Below are 21,931 nucleotides of genomic sequence, written 5' to 3'. Positions count from 1 at the left end.
GATAAGGACATTGGGGTGACATTTTCATATCTTGTTCATCTGAAAGGGAAGGCACAGTCAGAGGTTAGAGAAGCATCCAAAGCAAAACTGAAACACTTGGGCAACACAGCTAAATTCAGAAATTAACTTCCCCGACCAGCCTCCTGGGGCCACCACAAGGCCCAGGAAAACCCAGCATACAGCAAATGAACTCTGCAGCTTCAACTCAACGTTACTAAGTGCAGGAATGGCCCACAGAGGAAAAAACTAGGGCTGAACCCCCAAAAATAATAAATGAGAACCAAGATAAGATAATTTATACAAACCAAAAGGAGAGTAGAGAAGATTGGAGGTGGGATGGCAGTGGCATATATTTTTTTCAACCAATCTTTCCAGTACCCTGGCTATAAAAACAAGGTTCCACTTTGAAAAGCCCTAAATGCCATCAACCTGAGTAAAACCCACATGAAGTAGAGAAGTAATAGGCTCAAAATAGCCACGAGACAAGAGCAAGAACTGAGTCACAAAATTCACCCACATGTCCCCCTCCACCTTTTGCCTTAAGCTAGTTATTGCACCAGTGCTGACCAAGACAAACATCCGCAAGAACGTGGCCAACGCATTGCAGCGCCCCAGAAACGCATCCGCCAGCTCACGCCACTGGCTCCAGCACGCGAACGATGGCCTGGGCCATAAGCTGTGGGGCTGCATCCCAGCTACACTGGCTGAGCTGGAGCCAGTCTTTTACTGGGATGGGGCTTCCACACGTATTTCTGACTTCCTTCCGCTGTTTGAGGTGATAAAGACTTATCAGAGGGGAGAAGAGAACCTCTGCAGGTAGGCAAAACCTCTTTTTACCCTGCACAAGAAAGGTAACTTGTGCCCTGTGATAGGAGATGTAATCACTGGTGTAAGTTTTAGTGCAGTCAACGCAAGCAAAGCCCGTTCTGCTTGCCACTCGGCTGCTGTTGATTTGCTAAATACCACAGTCAGGAGAAGCCCATGTTCAGCACTGAAGTTCTGTTGCTATTTACTTTGGGAAAGGATTAGGAGGTTAATAAACAGGCCCTGGCCATGCATGTTTAAAAATAACAATAAAAGACATTAAAACTGAAGCCAAACAGCCTCCCACCAACACTCCTCGTTAAGTAGGAACATTTTTCAGTGAAGGCACTAAAGTTGCCAAGGTCTTTTGATTCAGCTGTCAGGTCTCAGCAGCCCCCTCTGCTTGCTGCCTGCAACCCACAGCACTGCTGCAAGCCTGGGCATCGGGAAAGGACAGATAGCACCGTCACGTTACACATCCTTTGTCTGAAAACGTTCCCTTTCCCTGCAGAACGTGGCTAAATACAATGGCCACAGGACTTTTTTTCCCCCCTTCTTTCCCTCCACTCTGTTTATGCCAAGGGAGAAGAGCTGGCAAATTCCTGGGAAGAAAAAGAACTCTCTAAGTTGGAGGACAATGGAGGTGCGGGAACAAGTTTCCGCTTTTAGCTTGAAAATGAAAAGACCGTTTCACGCCATTAGAGCAGCAAAGCTCTGGAACAGCTTTCCAGTGGGAGGTGGTGGGGGCAAAAAGAGAGAACGAGCTCCACGGCAGAGCCCCATCGCTCCACGGAGGGGATGAGAAGATGTCACTGCGGATGACAGTACGAGACAGGACCCAATGACTCAGTCACCTGCCTTCCAAATCTGTGTTTTTAGGACTGGGGAGCGGACACGGGATGGAGAGGCTTGAGATCAGATCTTCTCAGTGCCCTCCTTAACCCAGGAGGAATCAAGCCATGCCTGGCACTTGTGTGTTTTCCTCGAATCACCGCCCTTATTTCATGAAAGCAAGGGATTGGAAAAGCTTCACCTGCTTTAGAAACAAGGTGATGCTGGGGCTGCAGGAAGGCGTTTATAACCCCCTCAGCTGAATGCCACCCACCCTCAGGCTTTTATATATACCGCTACACCAAAATACCAAATCCACTCAGTTTTGCAGCACAAAAGCCCTCTGATATAAGGCTCCCCTCTATCGCTCACCCTCTGTTCCTTCTCTGTTTCACCCCACCTGAGACCCATGCACAGGAAGGCCGATGTTTCCCTTACTCCTTCCAGGGTCCAGGTCCCCAGTAATCCAACCCAAATAAGAAAGATGAAAATAATAATTAAAAAAGAGAGAGGAAAAAAAAGCCACGTCAACTACTGTAGGGTTTAAACTGCAGGATACTTTGATGGGATTTCCACTTCTGTCATCAGAGCCTCACTGTCCCCCACAATGTAAAATGACTCTCGCTCTGCGGAAACACAACCGTAAGTTACAGAAAAATGGAGTAAAGGGAGAAATACTCAAGGTCTTGTTATGCCCTGAGATAACCATCGCTCTCCTGACGTGTGGAAAGATTGCCTGAGACAAAGAATCGTTTAGGGGGGAAAAAAAGCACTGAATTGCCACATTAGTCTTGAAGAAAAAAAGATTATTCTAATACATTGAGAGCTATTACACACCAGCAATTCAGAGCAATCGCTCAGTTTGCACTTAAGGCTGCATTTACCATGCTGTCTTCATTGTGAAAGCACATCTTTAAACCCACCAAAACAAACATGGCCCAAAATGACATCTGGGACCCTGACTTCAACACAGGTGAGCGTAAGGGCAGGGCACTCCACGTCCCATAACAACCCTACTGCTGCGGCTCCTACCCCACAGTTCAGTTTCAAAGATGTAGCTAATGCAATCTCACTATTCATTACGGATGGATGGCATTTCTGCAACTGATTTTTTTTTTTATTCAGAAACACCTTTCACTGAAAATTAAGGTTCTGCAAAGCAGCAATTAATAATAAAAAAAAAACTATGAACCTTAAAATAAAACAAGAACTGCAAGTGTGAAATGTAGCCACAGTGATTTTTTTTTTTTGGCCACGCTGTCTCTGCTTCAGCATCCTTTCTGCATTCCCAGCTGTCAGGGCCAGAGCACTGTAACCCTGTTCCCCCTACCTGAGACATGTCCTCAAAATCTCGTCTGGGACAACGCTACGGAAGCTCTGCTTTTGCGTAAGAGATTTTCCTGCCAGCCCACACGCTGGTCCTGGGGAAGATAGAGAGCATAGATCTGACCTTCCCGAGCATCAGATTCAATGCCCCTTGAGACTAACCCCGCAAGTAGCGTTGGTTCTAGGACTTGGCCACTTAAATTGTCCTCAGCTGGGCTGATCTAAGTGGCAAATGCTGGCCCAGAGCCAGGCAATCATGAGGTTTTGCCTGGAGCTCACCAGCGATCCAGCTAGGTGACGACCCTGCAGAGGACAAAGCTCCTTCCACAGCCTAGGAGAAAAGGTGCTGCCTCCCTGACGTTCCCTCTGTCCTGGGGATTGATTTTTTGCATGGTCACAGCTTAGTCACAACAGTGCCCAGCTGCAAGCAATTCTGCATCAGGAACTCGCGGTTTTGTTACGTGAGCCTGCAATGCCTGGGACAAGCCCTCACTCCAGGGCTGTGGCTACTGTTTTGGCACCTGGGTGAGGCTCAGGAACAAAAGACAAACCCTTTTTTTTAACAGCAGGGAGGGAAAAACTTCCACTGACTCGTAGATTTCTGAAACAAACATTTCCAAGAGCAAAAGAAAACCCAGCTAGTTTCCAAATACATGAATTAAACTGACTAACAAAGAATTTTCACCTGGTTTATTTCTAACCCATCCCATTCTTTGTTATCTGTATCCCTGAGCTAAATGGCTACCTCTCATCATGGCTCCTGAACCACCTCAGGATTTCAGGGAAGGAACACACCCACCTGGAAGCAATCATGATTAACCAGGGATCCTGACCTTTCGCTTCCCCGCAGGTGCACCAGATCGGCAGCATGACGACATGTAGGAGCACAGAAGTACTACGTGCTTTTGCATCTCCTGTTCGTTCTCCACCCTCCTCTTCTTTCATTCTCACTTTATTTTCTCTGCTTTGGTACTTTTCTGTCTCTAGCTGTCCACCCGGTACCAGCTCTCACCCTTCTCTCTCTGTGCGTCCCACTTCTCAGTGGAGACCACGCTTACACCCCATTCCGGAGGCTCTCCAGCCACCTGTCCCACATTACCTCCTACCCAGACTCAGAAAGGCCTGGCCTGCCTCACCTGCCCAGGACGAGCAACCGGACCCAGCCTGAATATTTCATATACTACCTACAGACACAAGTTACGCATCTTATATTAAATAACCCAGGGCACCTCATATTTATCGTCCCTTCTGAGCAGACAAGCACATTACAGCACCACTACTAGCTCTTATTTGCCAAAGGTACCGAAGCACAGCGATAATTAAAGAAATTGGGTTTCAGAACAGAGGTCCAGTCCCAGGGAAGTATTGCTGGGACAGTTCAAAGCGGCTGAATGATATTAATGTAGCACACGTCGTGTTACAAAAGACACTGGCCCACATTCGCCGCTCCAAGTTTCACCAAGATATCTCTGCATGCAAGTGTCACCAAAAGCAAAACACATCTTTGTTGTTTTACCAACCCATTTAGTCTTTAACAACAACCACACATCCCCAGCATGAGCTATTTCACTGACCTACAGCTTCACCCCTATTCTGCTGACACTGAGAAACTTCCCATTTTGCAGAGGGGCTTCATATCACACACAGGACAAGGAAGAATTATCCCATTAAGCCAAGCGTCCTCCGGGAAGGGACAATTTAGGGAGCCACTTATTTGGCGAGCCCGAGCTGTGCTCAGCACGACACCCAAGAGGGGGGCTGCTACAGCAGATGGGTGGGAGCAGAGCAGGCAGCGCGGCACGGCACAGCACTGCAAAGCAGTTCACACCATGCAGAAAGTTCTTTGTCCTCTCCAGCCACAACGCGTCTGAAAGTGTGCTGCAGCTTCCTGAGATGCAGGCTGGGGACCTGAAACCACTGGTGATGGTGGGAACTGGATGGTGGTATCCAAGAGAGCTTGGAATCCCATAGAAATCAGTATCAGTAATTTAGCTGAAGCAGGATTTATTTATTTATTTTTTGCCTATGGAGTGATGGAGGTTGAAAGGACATCCCATCCCTACACCTCTCTGAGCCACCCTGCCCAACCTAACGCACATTTAGCTGTTACCATGCAGCGACTAAAATACATAACGATTTAAAAAAAAAGAGGCCGGCAAAGGCGAATTCACCTGCTCCGCGATTTCCAAGCCCCTTCTCCCGGGCAGGTCCCGCAGCCCCCAGCTTTACCGAGCCCAGCGGAGGGGGGGGGGCACTGCGGGCAAAGGCTGCTGCTGTGCGGGAGCGGCGATGCCTCTGCTCCCCCCGCCACGGTTGCGTGTGTACGGCTGGGTGGGGGTCTGCAAGACCCCAAAGCAGGGGCTCGGAGCCCCCCCCGCCCCCCGGTGCCCTTACCGGGTGCGGTGCAGTCGGCGCACGCCGCGTTGCCCGGCCGCTGGAGCAGCTCGCCCAGCGCCTTCCTGCTCCTCTCCTTCGCCATGGGGGGGCTGCGGAGGTGGGGGGGGGGGAAGGCTCCACCGAGGCTTCTTTTAGGCGAGCTTCATGGCGAGGGGCTGCCGGGGCTGCTGCTGCTGCTGCTCCATGCGGCCCCGAGCGAGGGGCAGGCCGGCGGCTCCCAGCCCCCGGGAGGCTCCAGCCTCCGCGCCCCGCAGCCTCCTCGCCCGGGCACGGAGCCGGGTCCGCCTCCCGCCTCTCCCCCTTCGCCGAGCCGCTCGCCCGCGACCTCCAGCGGCCGCTCGCCGTCGGGGCTCCGCGCCCCAACCCCGCCCGCACCCCGCCGACCTCCCCCCCGGCTCCGCATCTCGGCCGCTCACCGGCTCCGGAGGAATTTGGGGGCGCCCCCCCCCCCCGCCACCTCCACCCCAGGGGGTTCCCGGAGTCCTGCCCTTCGCTGCTTGAGCGCAGCTGGGGTTCTCCTGGCTGTGCTGCTCTCCAAAAGGAGATCACCACCTTTTTCCTCTCCGTGTACCTCAGGACCATCCGCTGCATGTCCCCCCACACCTTCCACCCCAATCCTTGGTGCCCAGGGAGTGCTGGGGTGAGGGCATCCCAACGCCACCTGGGGCAGGGCCACCACGACTGTGCTGAGATCAAGGACTGCCACCTCTGCTGCATCTCACCTGGCCTCCGGGCTAACGCTCCTGGCCCCCATTTTGCCACTAAGGGTAACTGAAGGTGGTGATGGGGGAAATCTGCCAAGAGGAGGGGTTCAGGGCTGTGGCTGGAGAAAGACCCCTGCAGAATCCATCCTCTCAAACACAGGCAGCAGGCAGCTGTTATGCTGCTTTGACTTCTTTGTGGTAAATGCAGCTCTGGTTATAGAAAGGGTTTGGGTTTTGTGGAGCGAGCCCCCCATTCAAACTGTCCATCTCTGCTCCCTTAAGCAGAGCAGGGCACCTCCTGCACAGCCCCGCTCCTGCCATTTGTGCTGCCCGCAGGGCCGAAGGCAGCTCCTGGAACCCTTCCACCCCGAACCACCACCTCGATCCTGCCAACGTACGCGGATGTGAGCAGGGCTGCAGGTCCCAGAGAACACTTTGTGCAACGAAACCAGCATACACCCTCACATGCGGGCAAAACCACGGCCTGATACGTTTACAATGCCCCCGTTGTCTGGAATACATTTTCCTAACTGACCTTTGCATTCGTGCCATCAGGCGAGCGGCCGTAACCGAGTTAATTTCTGATTGTTCCGCGCTGACGTCAGGCTGCTCCTCGCTGGCTGTGCGGCGCTACGCGCTGCGCTGCCGCTTGCTGCCTGTACACGTGTAGGCTGATGACATCTGGAAACTCGTTCCCATGCTAACCAAAGGCGTAATCCCACACAGAGTCCTTTTGTTGAGGTTTTTCAGCCGCAGCAACCAGCTGGTGTGCCCAGAGGCGACCTTGCCTTCACCCTCCCAGCCCGTAATACTAACCTGGAGCAGCACTGCTGCTAACACCTGCCAGGGACTTACACCAGTCCAACTGGCTCCAGCACAGAATCACAGCCCTAATCCTCCAAAACCCTGTTATATTCCAATTTGTGGGACCACTGCTTGGTGTAAATGCTTACAGGAGCAGAACTCTACCTAAATCCAAGCCAGGAGGTGAGGTTTTCATTTGCACTTTAGCCCCAGTCCTCCGGCATTTCCAGCACAGGCAGTTGCTGAATCCCTCACGTGGCAGCCGGGATGCTGCAAGTCATTATGAACTTACCAGGGGCAGGGGCTGGGAGGGAGACTGGTTTTAAAGTCCCTGTTTAGCTTTCCATTAAGTCTTATTGATTCTCTTAATTTTTTGTTCTCTTGGTTGCTAGGCAATCCCTCTCTGCGTGCTGGAAACCAGGGCTGCAGACAGAAATTTATATCTTGTAATAAAATCAAATATAACAGAGCCTGTTGTCAGCGATGAGAAGGGAGCGGTTCATAAAGGACAGGCTGAGCAGTGGAGGTGCAGAGCAGGGCCGGCATGGACCAAGCCACGGCCATCTGCAGCATCCAAGGCCCCAAACAATTCCCAATTCCCCCAGCACAAACACAACGGTGTGAATCCTGTTTCGGACTTGCAGCTGGGAACCAAACAGCACAGGTGGGTAGAGGGGGCATGCAGAGGGAGAAAAGTTGGAACAGGACCAAACCAGCCAGGATGCAGGAGAAACTTTTGTTTAGTTGGAAATCAAGGGCTTGATTCAATCTCACATACCAGTGCGTTTCCAGCGGTCTGTGGTGGTGGTAGCAGGCTCCTGGGAGGCTGGTGGCATCTCAGCTCAGGCAGGTCCACGTCAGACTGCTCCCTGTAGGATCCAACAGCTCACCCGAGCTTTTCCCCATGCTCTCCCTGTGGATAGGACTTGTCAGGGAGTGCTTAATGAATTTGCTCCCAGTTCTTACACAGCCCCTGGCCATACCCTCCAGAGACCAATTGTCACTGCCAGTACATCGTCCTCGTTCAGGCGGTTTCTGGCTCTCCACTGCTGAGTGACTTCTTAAGTCTGATATCATTTTTATATCTATACACACATACACGTATATTTACACATAAATACACACACATTTGTGTGTAAAATGTCTGTTTATAAACACCCACACTTTTAGCTCGGCTTTTCTAAGTTGCAAGGTTGTTGTCTTAGAAACAGACGTTATTAATGGCATCTCTCAAGGTGCTGAGCATGGTGGCAGCCAGGGCAGCCTCTAGAAATGCTGAACTGTGAGGGCAGGGGAAAAGATGCTCAAGAATTCCCGGAAACCTTTTCATCATCTTTGTGGTGACACCCTGAAAATTCACTACCTATCCCCAAATTACCTTCTCCTTGCCCCCCTGTATCAGCTCCTTTCACCCTGGGATTGCTCTGTTTTGTTACCAGAGAGCTGTTTACACTGGCATTCCGATAATTTTGCAGCCCCAGCCCTGAAACTGTGAAATCAATGCCACAATCACGCGAACACAAGGATATTAAACTCAGTCCCTTACACGACCTGGGAGCGCATTCACAGTGCAACATGGGGAAACATTAAAAATTCTTGTGCGAACGGCAGACCCTAACAGGAATATCAATAATTCATGCCACTGCAACCGCATTCAAGCAGAACTCTGGAGCAGCAGATACACCAGCCCGTGTCCCTCACGCTTCCTCGACGCTACAGCAGAGGTTGTAGCAGTATCTGCTCTTGCAGCTGGAGGTTGTGTGAACAAGCCATAGCACTGACCACTCCCACGTTAAAGCAGCTAGTTTCAGTTGCACTATGGTTTCCTGTTCAAAAGAAAAAAGGAGAAAAAAAATCTAGATTTTTTTTAAAATAATATTGAGTTAAATCAAGAGTGGCTACACCTCGGGGGGAGGAATGCCATGCAACACTGAGCTCAGGCCAGGGCAATTAAAAATCCTTGAACTGAAAATCTGATAGCAACACCAACTTTCTCTGATTTTGACCAAATTGCTTTATGGTTCCTGTGGTCTTTTCTCCTTGTGTAAGACAGGGAAAAGCACGCTCCCTCTTTGAGATGTGTTGATCACGTGGAAGAGGAGAATGCAAAGGAAAATTACGTGAGGCTGCCCAAATACCAGACCTAAGCCCTACATCTGCAGAGCTGCTCTGCACCTGCTCCAGCCCCAAAGAGGAAAAGGCATCCCGCAGCTCTAAATGTGCCTCGCTGTGGAGTGATTTGCAGATCAGGGTTTCACCACATTTGCATAGTGGCCAACTCTGTTGCAAAGCCCAGCGGTACTGACATGAAAAGAAGCCTGCTACTCCCATCATTTACTGGCTGTGCACGCCAGACCACTGAGCTCGTCATCAAGGGAGAAAAATACGGGGAAAGAGGACAGGAAGGAGTTGCAGAGCACAATTTATCTGCTGATTTACTTAGACACCATTTTTCAGGCTTCTGTGAGAGCCACTGATCACAAACCAGCCAATTTGTTCCTGCCCTGCATCCATGACTACGCCCCAGAGCTGCGACCTGCTCTCGCAACCCTGCCGCCGCAGAAAGGAAAGTTACCCCAACCACTTTTCTCAGCCTGTCCGTCACGTGCTCGGGCCCTTTCTGTTTCTTCCCCCAGTGTGACAGTGCTCTTCGCTCTGCCTGGGCTCGCTGCAGAAATGGGCAGGTTTGCGAATCGTTATACAGAAGGGCAAGTTCCTCACCAGGGTCACACGGGCTGCTCCGTCCCGCTGACGGGTGGCTGGGAGCCAGGAGACACCCGTGAGAGCAGCTGGGTACTTGCTGCCTTCAGGACGTCAGGTGTTTGCATCTGTCTGCTGCACAGAGGGAAATCTGAACACAAGAAAAAATGCACTGCAAATATCCCTTTGCTCTTTCATACAACATAAAATAGGACACCAAGGGGCAGCTGGGGGAATGGGCTCCACAGCAGCTACCATGCACCTGACGGGAGCTGTGCTGCCTAACGATGCTCTCAGAGAAGATGAAATTAGATCAATGAAGTCAATAATTCACCTACACCCCTGTTACACCACTGCTTTTAGCGTGATTCCTGATTTACAGGAATTAGAAGACTTAGGTCTGGGGAACCAGATGGAGAAAGCCATCGCACACGTGAAGAGATTCGCACATCAGGGTACCAGCTCCTCCACGAAAAGCCCAGCGCGACCAGTCAGAGCTGGCCATCATCAATTCAATCTGTATCAGGGACAGGTTCGACGTGCAAACCGCAGGGCAAACACTCATCATGGAAATTGCTTTTGCTCAATTCCAATAACTTAATCTCTCCCTGGCTCGAATGGCTCATCCTTCCAGGAACAGCTCGGAGATGTTTAAGCAGGAGACTGCACTGCACGATGTCCCATCGCAGGGTGGAGACTGAAGCGGCCAAGGCAGCTCCTGTGTCCTCTGGGGGACTAGGAGGTGCCCCCACCAGGGACCCCGTGCAAAGAGGATGATGGAGAAGCTATCGGTAGGACTGTGGGACAGAGAGAGGAGCTGAAGCCCAGCACAGCACTTCTGGCCTGGAAGTCCCTGCAGCAGAGCCAGGGTCATCAGAAAGAAGCCAAGCCATCTCAGAAGGGCACAGAGGAAACTGGGCGCAGCTACAGCCCCCAGGAGCCCGTCTCGTATCACGGGCTGCTGCCTTCAGCTGCCCCTCCAGCTCAGACAGCTGAGACCACATCACTTTCTGTAATATTGTTCAGCTGTGATTTGAATAAAGCATTAGATGGAAACAAAGCTGTGGTTTTTCTCTAGAAAGAGATTAGAAATGATTGCCTGGAGGAAGTTGCCGAACAGCTGGAGCTGGTAATTGAGCCTCCCCCCAATTAACTTTGTCCATAGAAAGTTGAAGACCATGTCCTAACCTTCCTCTGGCTGCTGATGGGATCATTTGGATGTCACTGCATGCCTCGTAACAGCTCCCACAACATCAGGATACAGAGCATGCTGTTCACTTATTTGTTTATTTCAGCATGCTTTGCCAAGGAAAAATCAGCAAAGAATTAATTAACAGCAATTATTTCTAGCAACAACAGAGCAGCCCTGCTCCAGAAGCCATGAAAACAACATCATGAGACCCCTGTGGCTGAAAAGCCTTTATAAACAGGTGCAAAAATAAACAATTTTATAGCAGGCTATAAAAAGAGCCCAAGCCAGGTTGGGGAATGGGAGGGGAGAGAGTGACAGAACAGCCATTTCGGTGGCTGAGTCAAAGCAGCTGCCCAGGTGACTTCTGTGAAAGAGCTTTAATAACCAAGCCAGCCCTGAGCAGCAGCAGCAGCCTGATTCAAAGAACCAGCAGGGCCGGGTTATTGCTGCAGCAGAGGCTTTGCCATACCAGTCACTTCGTGCTATTAGCGCTGCTAACGTGATTTACAGTCTAAGCCAGTCCAACCCTTTAGAGCTGTGATCTCAAGTACTAGCCAGCTCCAGTTTCAGTGATAAACATCACCCCCCCCGCCCATTATTTGCTAAAGTAAGCCAAAATAAAGCCATCAATTCAGACATCTCTCTGTTCCAATGAGTCCTTCTACCTGGCACCACCACACCTGCAAGTCTCCTGGAGTGAATGCTGAAAGGGAAAGGAGGGAGATGTTCCAGACCCGCTCTCATTTTTCACCCACCTGGTTCTTTTTCAGCAGCCACTGAGCTCAGCGTTTGACCCTTTGACAGAGCTCACGCATCCTGTATCACCAAAGCTGTGCAGTGACCTGCTGCTGGTTACGTCTTTGTCCTGCACGCAGATGGCCCCACCGACCATCTCCCCACGTGAGGAGGCCAGGATGCATCTCTTCCCAGGAGTTCACCTCCAAGCAGGTGGCAGTGGACAGTCGCTTTTCCACTGGATCCTGCAACACCGTTTGGAGAGGTAGGAACCGAATGGAAACCCCAGTCTCACCTGTGCATTCACACCGCTACCTGCGCATGCAGAATATTAACGCCTGATCTACGCCATTGCTTGCACACTCTCACACAGATCCCAGTCTGGCACACAGCTACCTCTGAACTAGGCACAAATTTGAATGCACAGAGAGAAGGGGCAGACTTATGCTGCCAGGCTATGGGCACACATGGATGCTGCCTTTGCAAGCATTCTCAGTATGCACACACACGCGGGGGACACACCAAAGAGCAGGCAGAGCCCTGCCCGCCCAACAACACATGCTCTGGTACACATGGGTCACAGCACGGGTGGCAAGCACAAGGGGTTAAGGACAGCCTGCTAAATACTTGGTCAAAGTCCGCACAGCGTGAGCTCCCCATCCAAAATATGGGGCAAAAACATGGGGAGGCAACTGCAGCAACGCCAGCAGCCAACCTTATCCCCACCCTGAGATTCCCAATTTGGTACCTGGTCGCAGGGATATGAAAGCTCATTTAGCAATGTTTTGACTTTTTTTTTTTTCTCCTGCTTGGTTCAGCATCCTGTTACCAGCCAGTTTCTTGGCACTGATCTGATCTGCAGCTTCTGTGCAATTCCCGAGTAGCAGTAGCAGGACTTTTTCTCCATTTAGGTCTGTCTGCTTGAAAACAGCCTGCTTTCCTCCGTGCAGTGAAATGCTATTGACCATCTAGCAAGCCATGTTACCATGGGCTTGTCGTCAGAGCAACCCAGAGGGAAAAGCCCCCTGTAGATTGCCAGCAAATTGCTCCTCTAAGCTCACGGGAGATTTGCTGTTTCCTGCAAATGAAACCCTGGCTCTTCACCAGCAGGTTTGTGGGAGCAGGATCTCACCCCATAAACCAACAGCTCCACTACCACCTCTCTCAGAGAAGAAATGAAAGAATTTGAGAGTGCAGACTGGGCTAGAGAAGATAATCCATGCAGGAGGCTTAATTTTTGTGTGGTGTCCACAAATCTTGCCTCTCCTAAAGAAAGTCAGGGTTTGGCATTAGATTCTGCTGAGCACTCACAATATCTGAAGCAGGCTGCAGCCCACAGCATCACAACAAATCCTCAGCACAGTGCTGGTGTCCCAGATTCTGCGGGGCTACCAATCTGCTGCTTGTCTTGAGGAGAGATTCAGTGCCTCCTAAGCTTGCTGAAACCCAGAACACAGTTTGGTAACAGAGAAATGCAAATTGAGCAACCAAAACTGGGCCTGACTGCCTTGAGAGCACCTCTCCATGTGACTTGCTTCCCACGTGCCCTCCCTGATTAGCAGCTTTGCAAGCAAGATTAGAACCAGGTGCGTTAACAGGTTCTTGCTGGGCAGAGCTTGCTAGCATTGAGGACACCTGAAATCCTCCAGAAATTAGAGCTGTCAGTTCCTGGAAAATTACTAAAATAGACAAAGAGCTCACTCATCCAAAGGGGCTGCAGAAACAGCCCCCACTGCCTGCTTTTTAAAACCATTGAGATAAAGTTAAAAGTTTGAGCCGTTCTGGGCAATTCTCCTTTTCTTCACCACCCTGCTCTCTTTTTGCAAGGCTACTTTCCATCACTGCTCCTGGAAGAGTTTGTCGTAACCCATAAGGACCTGAGCAGAAGAGCATCTGCAGCAGTGGTTTAAGGCACCGCTCACTACCAGCCAGCAGAACACGCAGCCAGAAGGACCACCGCATCCCTCCCACGTCAGTGGGAACTTGCCTTACACTGCGTGGAAGCTGGGAAAGACTGCTCGTGCTGATAGCTACACATCCCACCAGAGCCAGGGAAGCGTGGAATGGCACAGGCTGGATTCAGCCCACCAAATTTTAGGCACCTGAGCTGTTTCATGCTCACAGAGGTAACTGGGAGCTTGCCTGGGCTGTATGGTGAATGCTGGGCTTGTCTGGGGTGTCTTCCATCCAGCCAAGCCCGGCAGGAATCAGCAAACATAAGAGACCGATGCACCTGCTAATGTAAATCCCAAAATCTCCTGGAATAAGGGGAATAATCTAGTGGTGAAACAGCCTGTGCAGTCCTAGAGAGTGAATACAAACATTAGAGTCTGTAGGAAGAGTCATAAAAAACCTGTATTATCATTGGTACCAGGAAATAAAAACTGCATCAAGGTCTATCAAGTCCTCTACAGACGCACACGTTGAACTTCTGGGTGACTTTCTATGAAGCTCCTATTTCTAGCAGTGATCACTTCTGTGTTTCAAGCCATACGGCACCATCATTCCAGAAGGAAAGCATTTTGTCTTGAAATCTGCTAGCTAGAAAATCTGCTGCATCCTGACAGAAGTGCAGCATTGCCAGCTATTCACAGGGAAAAAAGAAGTCATTAAAAGAAATAAAGAACCGGGTTAAGATTGATCAGACATTCAATTTTCACTGAAACACCCAGGAAGGGGAAAATGACCCTTGCATGTACCTTCCCCAAAGTGTTTTTGTTCTCTTAATCGATGAACTTCTATTTCTGTGGGAAACCTGATACAACATAGCCACATTCCCAAATTTAACAGGAGAATCTACTGCAGAAGGGATCTCCTCCAGGCAGAACAGTAACCAACACCCTTTGGGGTCACTGGTTGTGCTAGAAATTACTCTATTCCCACCTGCTGGCAGAATCATTCCATGCCCAGGAATCACCGAGAAGTCCACAGGCACACTGCTCTCCAGCGGAACTGGAACACCCAAGACACTTTTCAGAGCACACAGCATGAAGCAATGCCACAGATGCTTTTCATACAGGGAAAAAAAAATCCTTCTTTCATGGTCTGCCTACAGAATTTCCTCATCCTTAACTGCCGCCGTGCAATGCCCCAGCAGCTTAGCGCTGCCTCCCAGAGCTCTCTGGGCCTGCTTGGAGCAGAGTGAGATAACAGGGTGCAAATGTATGTGCTCCAACCTACCTCCCGCAGTTAGCACTGGTTAAGTGGAGCCTCCAAAAGCGGCAGTAAGTGAAAGGCTATTTTGATTGCTGCCACAAAAGGCGATTAGTCACCAGCAAAGGTCAGCAAATCTGTGGTCACCAAAGGAAACCAAGTGGGCAATCACTCCCTGCAAGCGTAATGCCCAGCTGCAAGGAATTTGTGGCCTTGGAGCAGGCAGCACAACCTGAGGAGAATGCTTTGGAAGGGGACTGGGGAGGACCAAAGGTGAAGGTCAGCCTGCTGCACCCACTGCCTGCCCACAGCTCCGTGCTGACAGGTGCAGCCCTTCTGCTACGCCTGGCGTCCCACTGCCAGGGGGCAGGTGCAGCAACAGCACGGTAACAACCCTTCCCTACCACAGCAGCACCGCCTCATCGTGCTTATACGCAGGACTTTGGACCATGGCTCGTTTCCAGCACAACCACAGGAGGCTCTCTTTGTATAGGCTTTTTTTTTTTTTAAAGGAACTCGCAGAGCCTTGGAAATGTTTATTAAACCCTTTCTTCCTTGTTCTGCAATTCATTGCCATTGTTTGGAGATACACGTAAAGCTCAAGGTCTCCCAGGAAGATGTAACGAGGGCTGGCTTGCAGCAATGTTCTCTTTCTGTAAATAACTGCAGCGATCAAGGTCAAACTCTGTGGTTGAATTGATTCTAATCTGAACAAAGAAAGGGGGTATGTGCTCTAAGTGCCAACACGTAAAGCTCTGCTGACCTGGAGCCCTCTGGGGATTCCCTGGGACACAATCCCAAGCAGCAGAGTGCCTCCTTATTGTGTGAGGTGGTTTGGCTGAAAAAGAGCTACAGGAAAGACTATTACAGCCCCCTCACTTATTGATTTCTATTGTTGTATTAGCAGCTCACACAGATCTTCATGGCAAGATAGTCAACGCCTCCTCCTGCTTTGGGCTCTCCCTTCCACACCTGTACAACTACAACCAGACCGGCAGTTTGTACATTCAGCCGAGCAGAATCTCGTTCTGCAGCTGTTTGCATTTCTCCAAGTCCCAGGGTCTGCCAGCAGGGGGTGCTTCACGGCAGCCTTTGGCAGGCAGCACTGGTGCAGGCAGGGACGTTCACCCACTTCTAGCGAAGACGAATGCACTTGTGTGGGCCTTACCTTGCTCCTGGTACCACACATAGCACAGCAGCTCGTTAACTCCGAACAGCTACATAAAGAAATCAGCTCCCCAACAACGCTGCCTACCCTGTACCACACATGCCTGAGCCTCAGCTCACCGTTTCCAGAACAAACTTACCCGGCCCGGTGTCAGCTTCTGGAGAGCTTCCTCCTTGGTACGGCAACAGGAAAGCTTACCTACAAACTTACAACTTTCCTTTGGCTTAAAACACTGCTGTCATTTGAAAGGAGAACAAACCTGGATCCCACAAGCAAAGCTAAAATAAACAGGTTTTAGAGAAAGGTTTTAATTAATGACCCGTGTGTTGGCAGGAATAAATTAAAGAGCATTCCGGGAACTTCTTCCAAATGACTCCGGTGTTGCAGGCACATGTCCCCAGAGCAAGTCGGAATTGTTTGACCCCAGGCTGTGCACTGATTAATGGCCTGTTTTTCCACCGCTTCTTAGTTGCATTAGATCTCAATCAAGACCAGCTGATAGCCCCCTCCTGCTTTGAACTTGTCATACAATTCCACTGAACACATTATCTTCTCCAGTTAATGCCCTACAGCTAGAAAATACGTGTCTCTGTCAGCTCCCTGAGTTTTCAGCTATCCGCTCACAGCCCTTGGTCTCGTCTTGGTGCAAAAGGGCCAGCGCCATGAAGCTGACTCACCGTGCTGGGAGGTGGGATGAAATCTACTCGTGGATCTGCACAGGGCAATGTTTTCTTCAGAGTGGTGAAAGGTGCAAGATTCCCACCCCGGCGTTCCCCGTCAGGATGGCAATTACTACTTCTGTAGTTATTTTGTGAAGGATGGAGCACGCTCTGCCCGTTTTGGTGGCTCAGCAGCAGTCAGCCCGTGCTACGTGGGGTCCTGCTGGCTACATCACCAGGACACTACGGGAAGGCTCCAGGCCTACAAGCAGCACCCAGCACTGTTTGGTTTGGCATGGCACGCAGTTTTGGGGAACTTCCTTTGTTCCCACCAGCCCTCCTGCAATGGGTCCAAAACTGAGGCCTTGGACACTATTAAAAAAAAAAAAAAGATGCTCCTCTCTCAGCACGTCATCTCAGTTCATTCAAACAGCAGCTATCACTCCAGCTCGGCAGCCGAAATTCAGTCAGACAAGACTTGAGAAACATTACCCCTCTTACTCTGCAGTAACCTGGATGACAGCATCAACTTTCCCAGGAAAAACCTGGGCTGAAATCGTGAAGTAACTGTTGGGTCACATCAGCGTGCGGAGTGACACAGAGAGATGTGACGACCACTGAGAACACCCCAAATTACTCCACCACCACTGGTGGGTTTTCAATCCCTTGTAGGTATAAACATCACTTCATAATAATTAAGGAGCATGGAAGCGTGAAGTTTGATTTCTTTCTTCTGAAGATGCAGGAGATTATTTTAATAATTCTTACTCAGTATCACCAACAGAAAGCTCTTGTTCAGTGGTTTAATATAAAGCTTTTTAATATCTGTTTCAGCAATAAAACCTCTGCTTTCTATAAATGTACTAATCTCACCAGAAGATACAATTTAAACAGTGGAATGAAGCAGAATAAAAATATGCAGCAGGGACCGAACATTCTTTTCAAATGGGGACCTGCTCTGAACTATCTGTAGTCTCTTCAATCAGATTAGACCCAAGCAACAATTTAAATCTCATCTCCACCCCTCAATATGAAGAGCAGAAAATATTCCTTCACCTTTTCCTGGATGTCTAGGAACACAGAGATGCAGAGAGAGGAGCAGAACCAAAAAGAGCAGGAACAGAGCGCAGGAACGGCAGGATGGATCAAACAGAGGACACCAAATAAAGGAGAGCGTAAAACTGCCTTGGCAAACCGTGTGCGCATCCCTATCTGCAGGCCCTGCCCCTAAACCTTGCTGTTGGAGAGCAAGATACAGAAAGAAATGATTTGATGGATTTAAAACAAACAAACAAAAAGGGCGTGGTCTGGAAAGACAGTGAAAATACATCCAGAAGATTTGTGAATCTATTGACTGCTTGAAACACATTTCCAGGGGGGCTAACAGGCCAAGTTATTTTGGCCTGAACTCAGGATCAATTAAGAAAGACTCATTTGCAATATTTGCAAAAAACAGTACTAGCTCTGATAATTTATGGTGAGTTGTACAAACACCTTCAAGGGATCTCAAAGCCATACTCAGATGTGATTTAAAATCTACCGTACAGGCTGGTGCATCACATTCTCAAAGTAAGGGCTGCACCTATGTGTTTTGGAATGAAATACTGTATTTCCTAGGTAAATAGCTTCAATCTATTTAAGACTTTTTGTTTGGTTTTGACATAACTCATGTTTTTAAAAGAAAAAATCCAGCCACGTTTATAAGTACAACTCACGTTTACTTCGAAGACTAATAAGTATCATTGCCATCTGCACTCCGATGACCGACGGATGTGAAAAAGCATACGGCAGCTCTGAGTGAAGAAATGAAGATGCACATAATGAACACCTGCTGGTTAAGCGATGAAGTAAAGTTAGGTGAACATCGTTGGCACAGCAAATAAAAGCAGAATCACTACTGGCGACCCAACTACAGACTCGTGTCTGGAATTACAAATAATCTGCCAACAGCAATGAAGGTATGAAGACTGGAAGAAAGACCCACAAAAAACAAACCCAAGTATTTTCTATAGCTGGGTGAGAAGGAGATCAGCCTAAAAGTAGGAATTAATTCCAGTATTTAATAAAAAGCAATTTGCAAGTACCACAACAGCTTTATTTCCACCTGACAAGTAATTGCTGTAAGCATACTAGTAACACCACATGTAAGACTACAGGTTCCAGATCTACACAATAAAGGTGGGGGGTTTTGTTTGTTTGCTTTTGTTTTTTAAAAACAAGAGTTTACTGTTTTTGAAGAGGCATGGAGAATACTTCAGGCAGCAGTTGTTTTCTCCCACGTAAAGTTCTCATGGATCTTCAAGAGTAGACTAGAGAATTTAAAAGAAAAAAGCTAAGAAATACTTCAGGAAAGTAAACAAAGGCAGTCCTTTCTGAAGTGAGGAAAGTGTTATTTTAGGAAAGAATATTTTGAAAGAAAGGTTCCGTCACGAAACACTTCCTACTGCAATACGCACAGGAGTACAATATGTACTACGTAAGAGTTGTGTTTTCCATACACGAAGAACAAAGTTGTCTTTCTTCATTATGACTTCTCAGGTTTTGCTTCTGATTTCTCATCTATCAGATCTTTAAATCCCAATTTTTCCAGTGGTTCGTTAGCCATAAGTTGCCTAAGTTAAAAACAACAGAACAAAAACGTTTTGCAGAACACAGTCTATAACCAAGAGAACAACAGCATTTTCTATTTCACTTCATGTTATTTCCTGTAAAGAAATCCAAGACATCTGTAGAGTGACTGTCAGTTGGCAAAGCCTCAGAAACCTCAGTCTGGGGAAAGCAACATTCACACACGCACACACACGTATATATGTATACATATACACATACACACACAATTGGAAAAGTGCTGTTAAAATGAATGTGTTGTTGTCTTCTGATATTAGATATTGAAAGAGTTTCCTCAGGAGCTGACCTTTTGGTTAACGTAATTAACAGACTGTGTAAGAGCTTACTAAGATTCTACTTGTGTCATCTACTGCATTTCTAAGTGAATGTGGTTTACAACATCGGTGGTGCTATTACACTTTACTGCTGTGCTTTTACCCCTGTTTGGGTTTGCAACCTCGCCACCCACCCATGCAATACCCGGGTATCTCAGTGCCCTTAATAACACCCCCATCCGTTTCCCGAAGGGCGCCCAGCCTCACCACCGAGCAGAACCCACTGCAAATCAAAGCCAGAACGGTGACACCCCTATAAAAACCAAAGGGCGCCACAGAGGGGCCGGGGGGAAGGGGCAGCCGCCCCCCCCCCTCCCCTCGGGAGCCCCCCGTTACTTGCCTCTCCATGCGGCACTGCAGGTAGGCCATGGAGAGCTCTCGGCAGGCGCCGCTCTGGAAGCCGCTGCGGCGGAGGCACTCCATGAAGCGCTCCTTGGAGGCGCTGCACTCCCCTGCAACACAGCCACGGCCGCGCTCACCGCGGGCCCGGGGCGGCGGGGCCAGGCTGAGGCCCGGCGCTAGGCCGCAGGGGTAGGCCTGAGGCCCGTGGCTAGGCCGCGGGGACGGCAGGCCCGCCGTAGCGCACCGAAATGGTCCAAGGGGAAGGCTCCTTTGTCCGGGGGGCGCGGCTTGAAGCTCTTGGCGCCGAAGTTCATGGCGGTGGACATGGTGCGAGCGGCACCGGACCGGGACCGGGACCGGGACCGCAACAAGGACCGGGCCGGGCCTGCGCCGCCGAGGAGCGCCGAGCGCATCGAGCGGGCCACGTGACCGCGGAGGGCGGGACCCCGCTGCTATGGAAACGGCATCGCCATGGCAACCGCGGCGCCAGCCGCGCGGGTCGTCATGGAGACCGTGCCGCCGGCCGCCATGTTGGCTGGGCCCCCCGAGGGGACGGGAAGGGAAGGCCGGTGGTGCTCCCTGCGGCCGGGGCCTGACGCGCCTCATTGAAATAAAGTGTTTTGTTCTCCGGAAGCTGTTGTTGTTGTCATAAATCGCCCCCCGATGGGTGGGAGCACTGGTCATGGGGAATCTGCCTACAGAAGGATGGGAGGAGGGTGGAGATGGTTTATTTTAAAATACGTTTGTTCATTTGTAAACAAATGGAAAAAGAACAAAACTCTGAGACCAGCATCGACAAACATGTTTATGGGAGAACCGGTACCCCTGCTCCTGCCTATGAGCCGCCTTGGCCAGGCCTGGCTGAGACAGGGCCCCAGGTGGGACGTGCCTCACACACCATGGCCATACAAAATTCACTTTTCAGGACCCCCTGTTGCTGGTGGGGTGAGCCCAGAGCCTGGGGATCCGTGCATTGGGCTGAGGCCGTGTAAACTTTTCTTCGGTTCAGCAGAATTTCAGAAGAGCCATCCCTGTCCCATTGCAGTGAGCTTATCCATCAGCCCCCCAGCAGCAATGGGCCTGCTGATCCCTCATTAATCCTCACAGTTAATGACCTGAGTGAGGGTAGCCCAGCACAAAGCACACGGACAGCACTACGTTATTTTATGCCTCCTTACAGGCAAGGGGCGAGCAGGCAGCTTACCATGACGAGGCCAGTAAAACCAGGAGGTCATTTGCAGACACAAACTTGCAGGTGTTCACAAGATAACCAAGGACAACACTGTTTTACTCACAGGTCTACAGCAAGCTCTCTGAAATCCTCAGATCTCATCCTGAAAGGAGAATGAGAAATGGTGTTAATTTAACCCACCTGAGTATTAACTGTGGATTATGCTGTTGCAATCTTTTTTCTTCTTTGCCCATAGCTGCAATTGGTTTAAGATGGTCTTTCATCATTTTAAAGTTGATTTTCTTTTAATTAAATGACTGAGATAAGTAGAAATAATGTGAAGCTGGGAAAAAAAAACAGAAACAGCTGCAATTGTAGGGGACAGGCATTATGGAAATACTACCTGCAGCACCATTTAAAGTGCTTTTTGTTTATGCTTTGATTGTTTTCTTATTACAGTATTTGAAATTGTAAATGGAAAATTACACCTTGTTCTATTACATAAGCAACTGGTTTACACAGCCTGAAATATGAGGTTTTATTTATTATCGGGTTTTCAGGCCTATGAACAATAGATGTTTTTTATTATATGGTAAATAGCACTTTTCCACTTGACTTCATTATAACAGTTAACAGTAAAAAGGAGATACTCCTCTTTCATAAAGACATGCAACAAACTCTCTCCCAGACCTCAGAGGGCTGAGCAGCAGAGAAGCACCTTTGGTTTATCTTAACAACTTCAGTGGAAGTGTCAAGGCACTCGATTTTAGCAAACTGCCCCAATTATGTTCCTGAGTTTCTGGCACAATATTTTACTGGTTGATTGCCTGTGTGATGGAGGAAGAAATCAAAGCAAAAGATATGCCGGGATCCCACAATGGAATTATTCCCTAACAGAGACAAATCTATGCAGAGGCTGTATCAGCTTGCTGTATTATATTACATCCAAATGTTTTGATCACCTATTAATTAACTCAGTGTCGTTCTTTGGAGTGTTAAGTTT

General features: G+C 49.4%; 2 protein-coding genes across 3 annotated transcripts in view; both read right to left on the bottom strand.

Annotated features, from left to right (window-relative positions):
• Positions 1 to 5,655, bottom strand: part of ADAP1 (ArfGAP with dual PH domains 1) — a 58,019-nt gene extending 52,364 nt beyond the window's left edge. The window contains exon 1 of one of the 2 annotated variants that reach the window (XM_035548764.2): positions 5,356 to 5,655. In XM_035548764.2, coding sequence (XP_035404657.1) covers positions 5,356 to 5,440 — 85 coding nt within the window. In that variant the 5' untranslated portion in view covers positions 5,441 to 5,655. Of the gene's footprint in view, positions 1 to 5,132; positions 5,248 to 5,355 lie in introns of those variants that run through there. The other variant, XM_035548765.2, reaches the window with a different exon arrangement.
• A 12,891-nt stretch (positions 5,656 to 18,546) lies between these two features.
• On the bottom strand, positions 18,547 to 20,201 carry LOC118249106 (cytochrome c oxidase assembly protein COX19). Its single transcript, XM_035548763.2, has 3 exons — positions 20,002 to 20,201; positions 19,756 to 19,867; positions 18,547 to 19,085 (listed from the first exon to the last, which is right to left on the bottom strand). The coding sequence occupies exons 1-3, from the start codon at positions 20,168 to 20,170 to the stop codon at positions 18,998 to 19,000; spliced, it is 369 nt and encodes a 122-aa protein (XP_035404656.1). The 5' UTR covers positions 20,171 to 20,201; the 3' UTR covers positions 18,547 to 18,997.
• Positions 20,202 to 21,931: the final 1,730 nt, after the last annotated feature.

Source organism: Cygnus atratus, chromosome 15 (assembly GCF_013377495.2).
Source record: "Cygnus atratus isolate AKBS03 ecotype Queensland, Australia chromosome 15, CAtr_DNAZoo_HiC_assembly, whole genome shotgun sequence".
NCBI lineage: Eukaryota > Metazoa > Chordata > Aves > Anseriformes > Anatidae > Cygnus > Cygnus atratus.
The sequence above is the reverse complement of the archived record's forward strand: the minus strand, read 5'-3'. Positions and strand labels throughout refer to the sequence as shown.

Coding starts and splice junctions, on each gene's coding strand:
- LOC118249106 (XM_035548763.2), bottom strand. CDS start 20,170: ATGCGCTCGGCGCTCCTCGGCGGCGCAGGCCCGGCCCGGTCCTTGTTG. Junction 19,868..20,001: donor CTTCCCCTTGGACCATTTCG/GTGCGCTACGGC, acceptor GCTGTGTTGCAG/GGGAGTGCAGCGCCTCCAAG. Junction 19,086..19,755: donor CTGCAGTGCCGCATGGAGAG/GCAAGTAACGGG, acceptor TTTTTAACTTAG/GCAACTTATGGCTAACGAAC.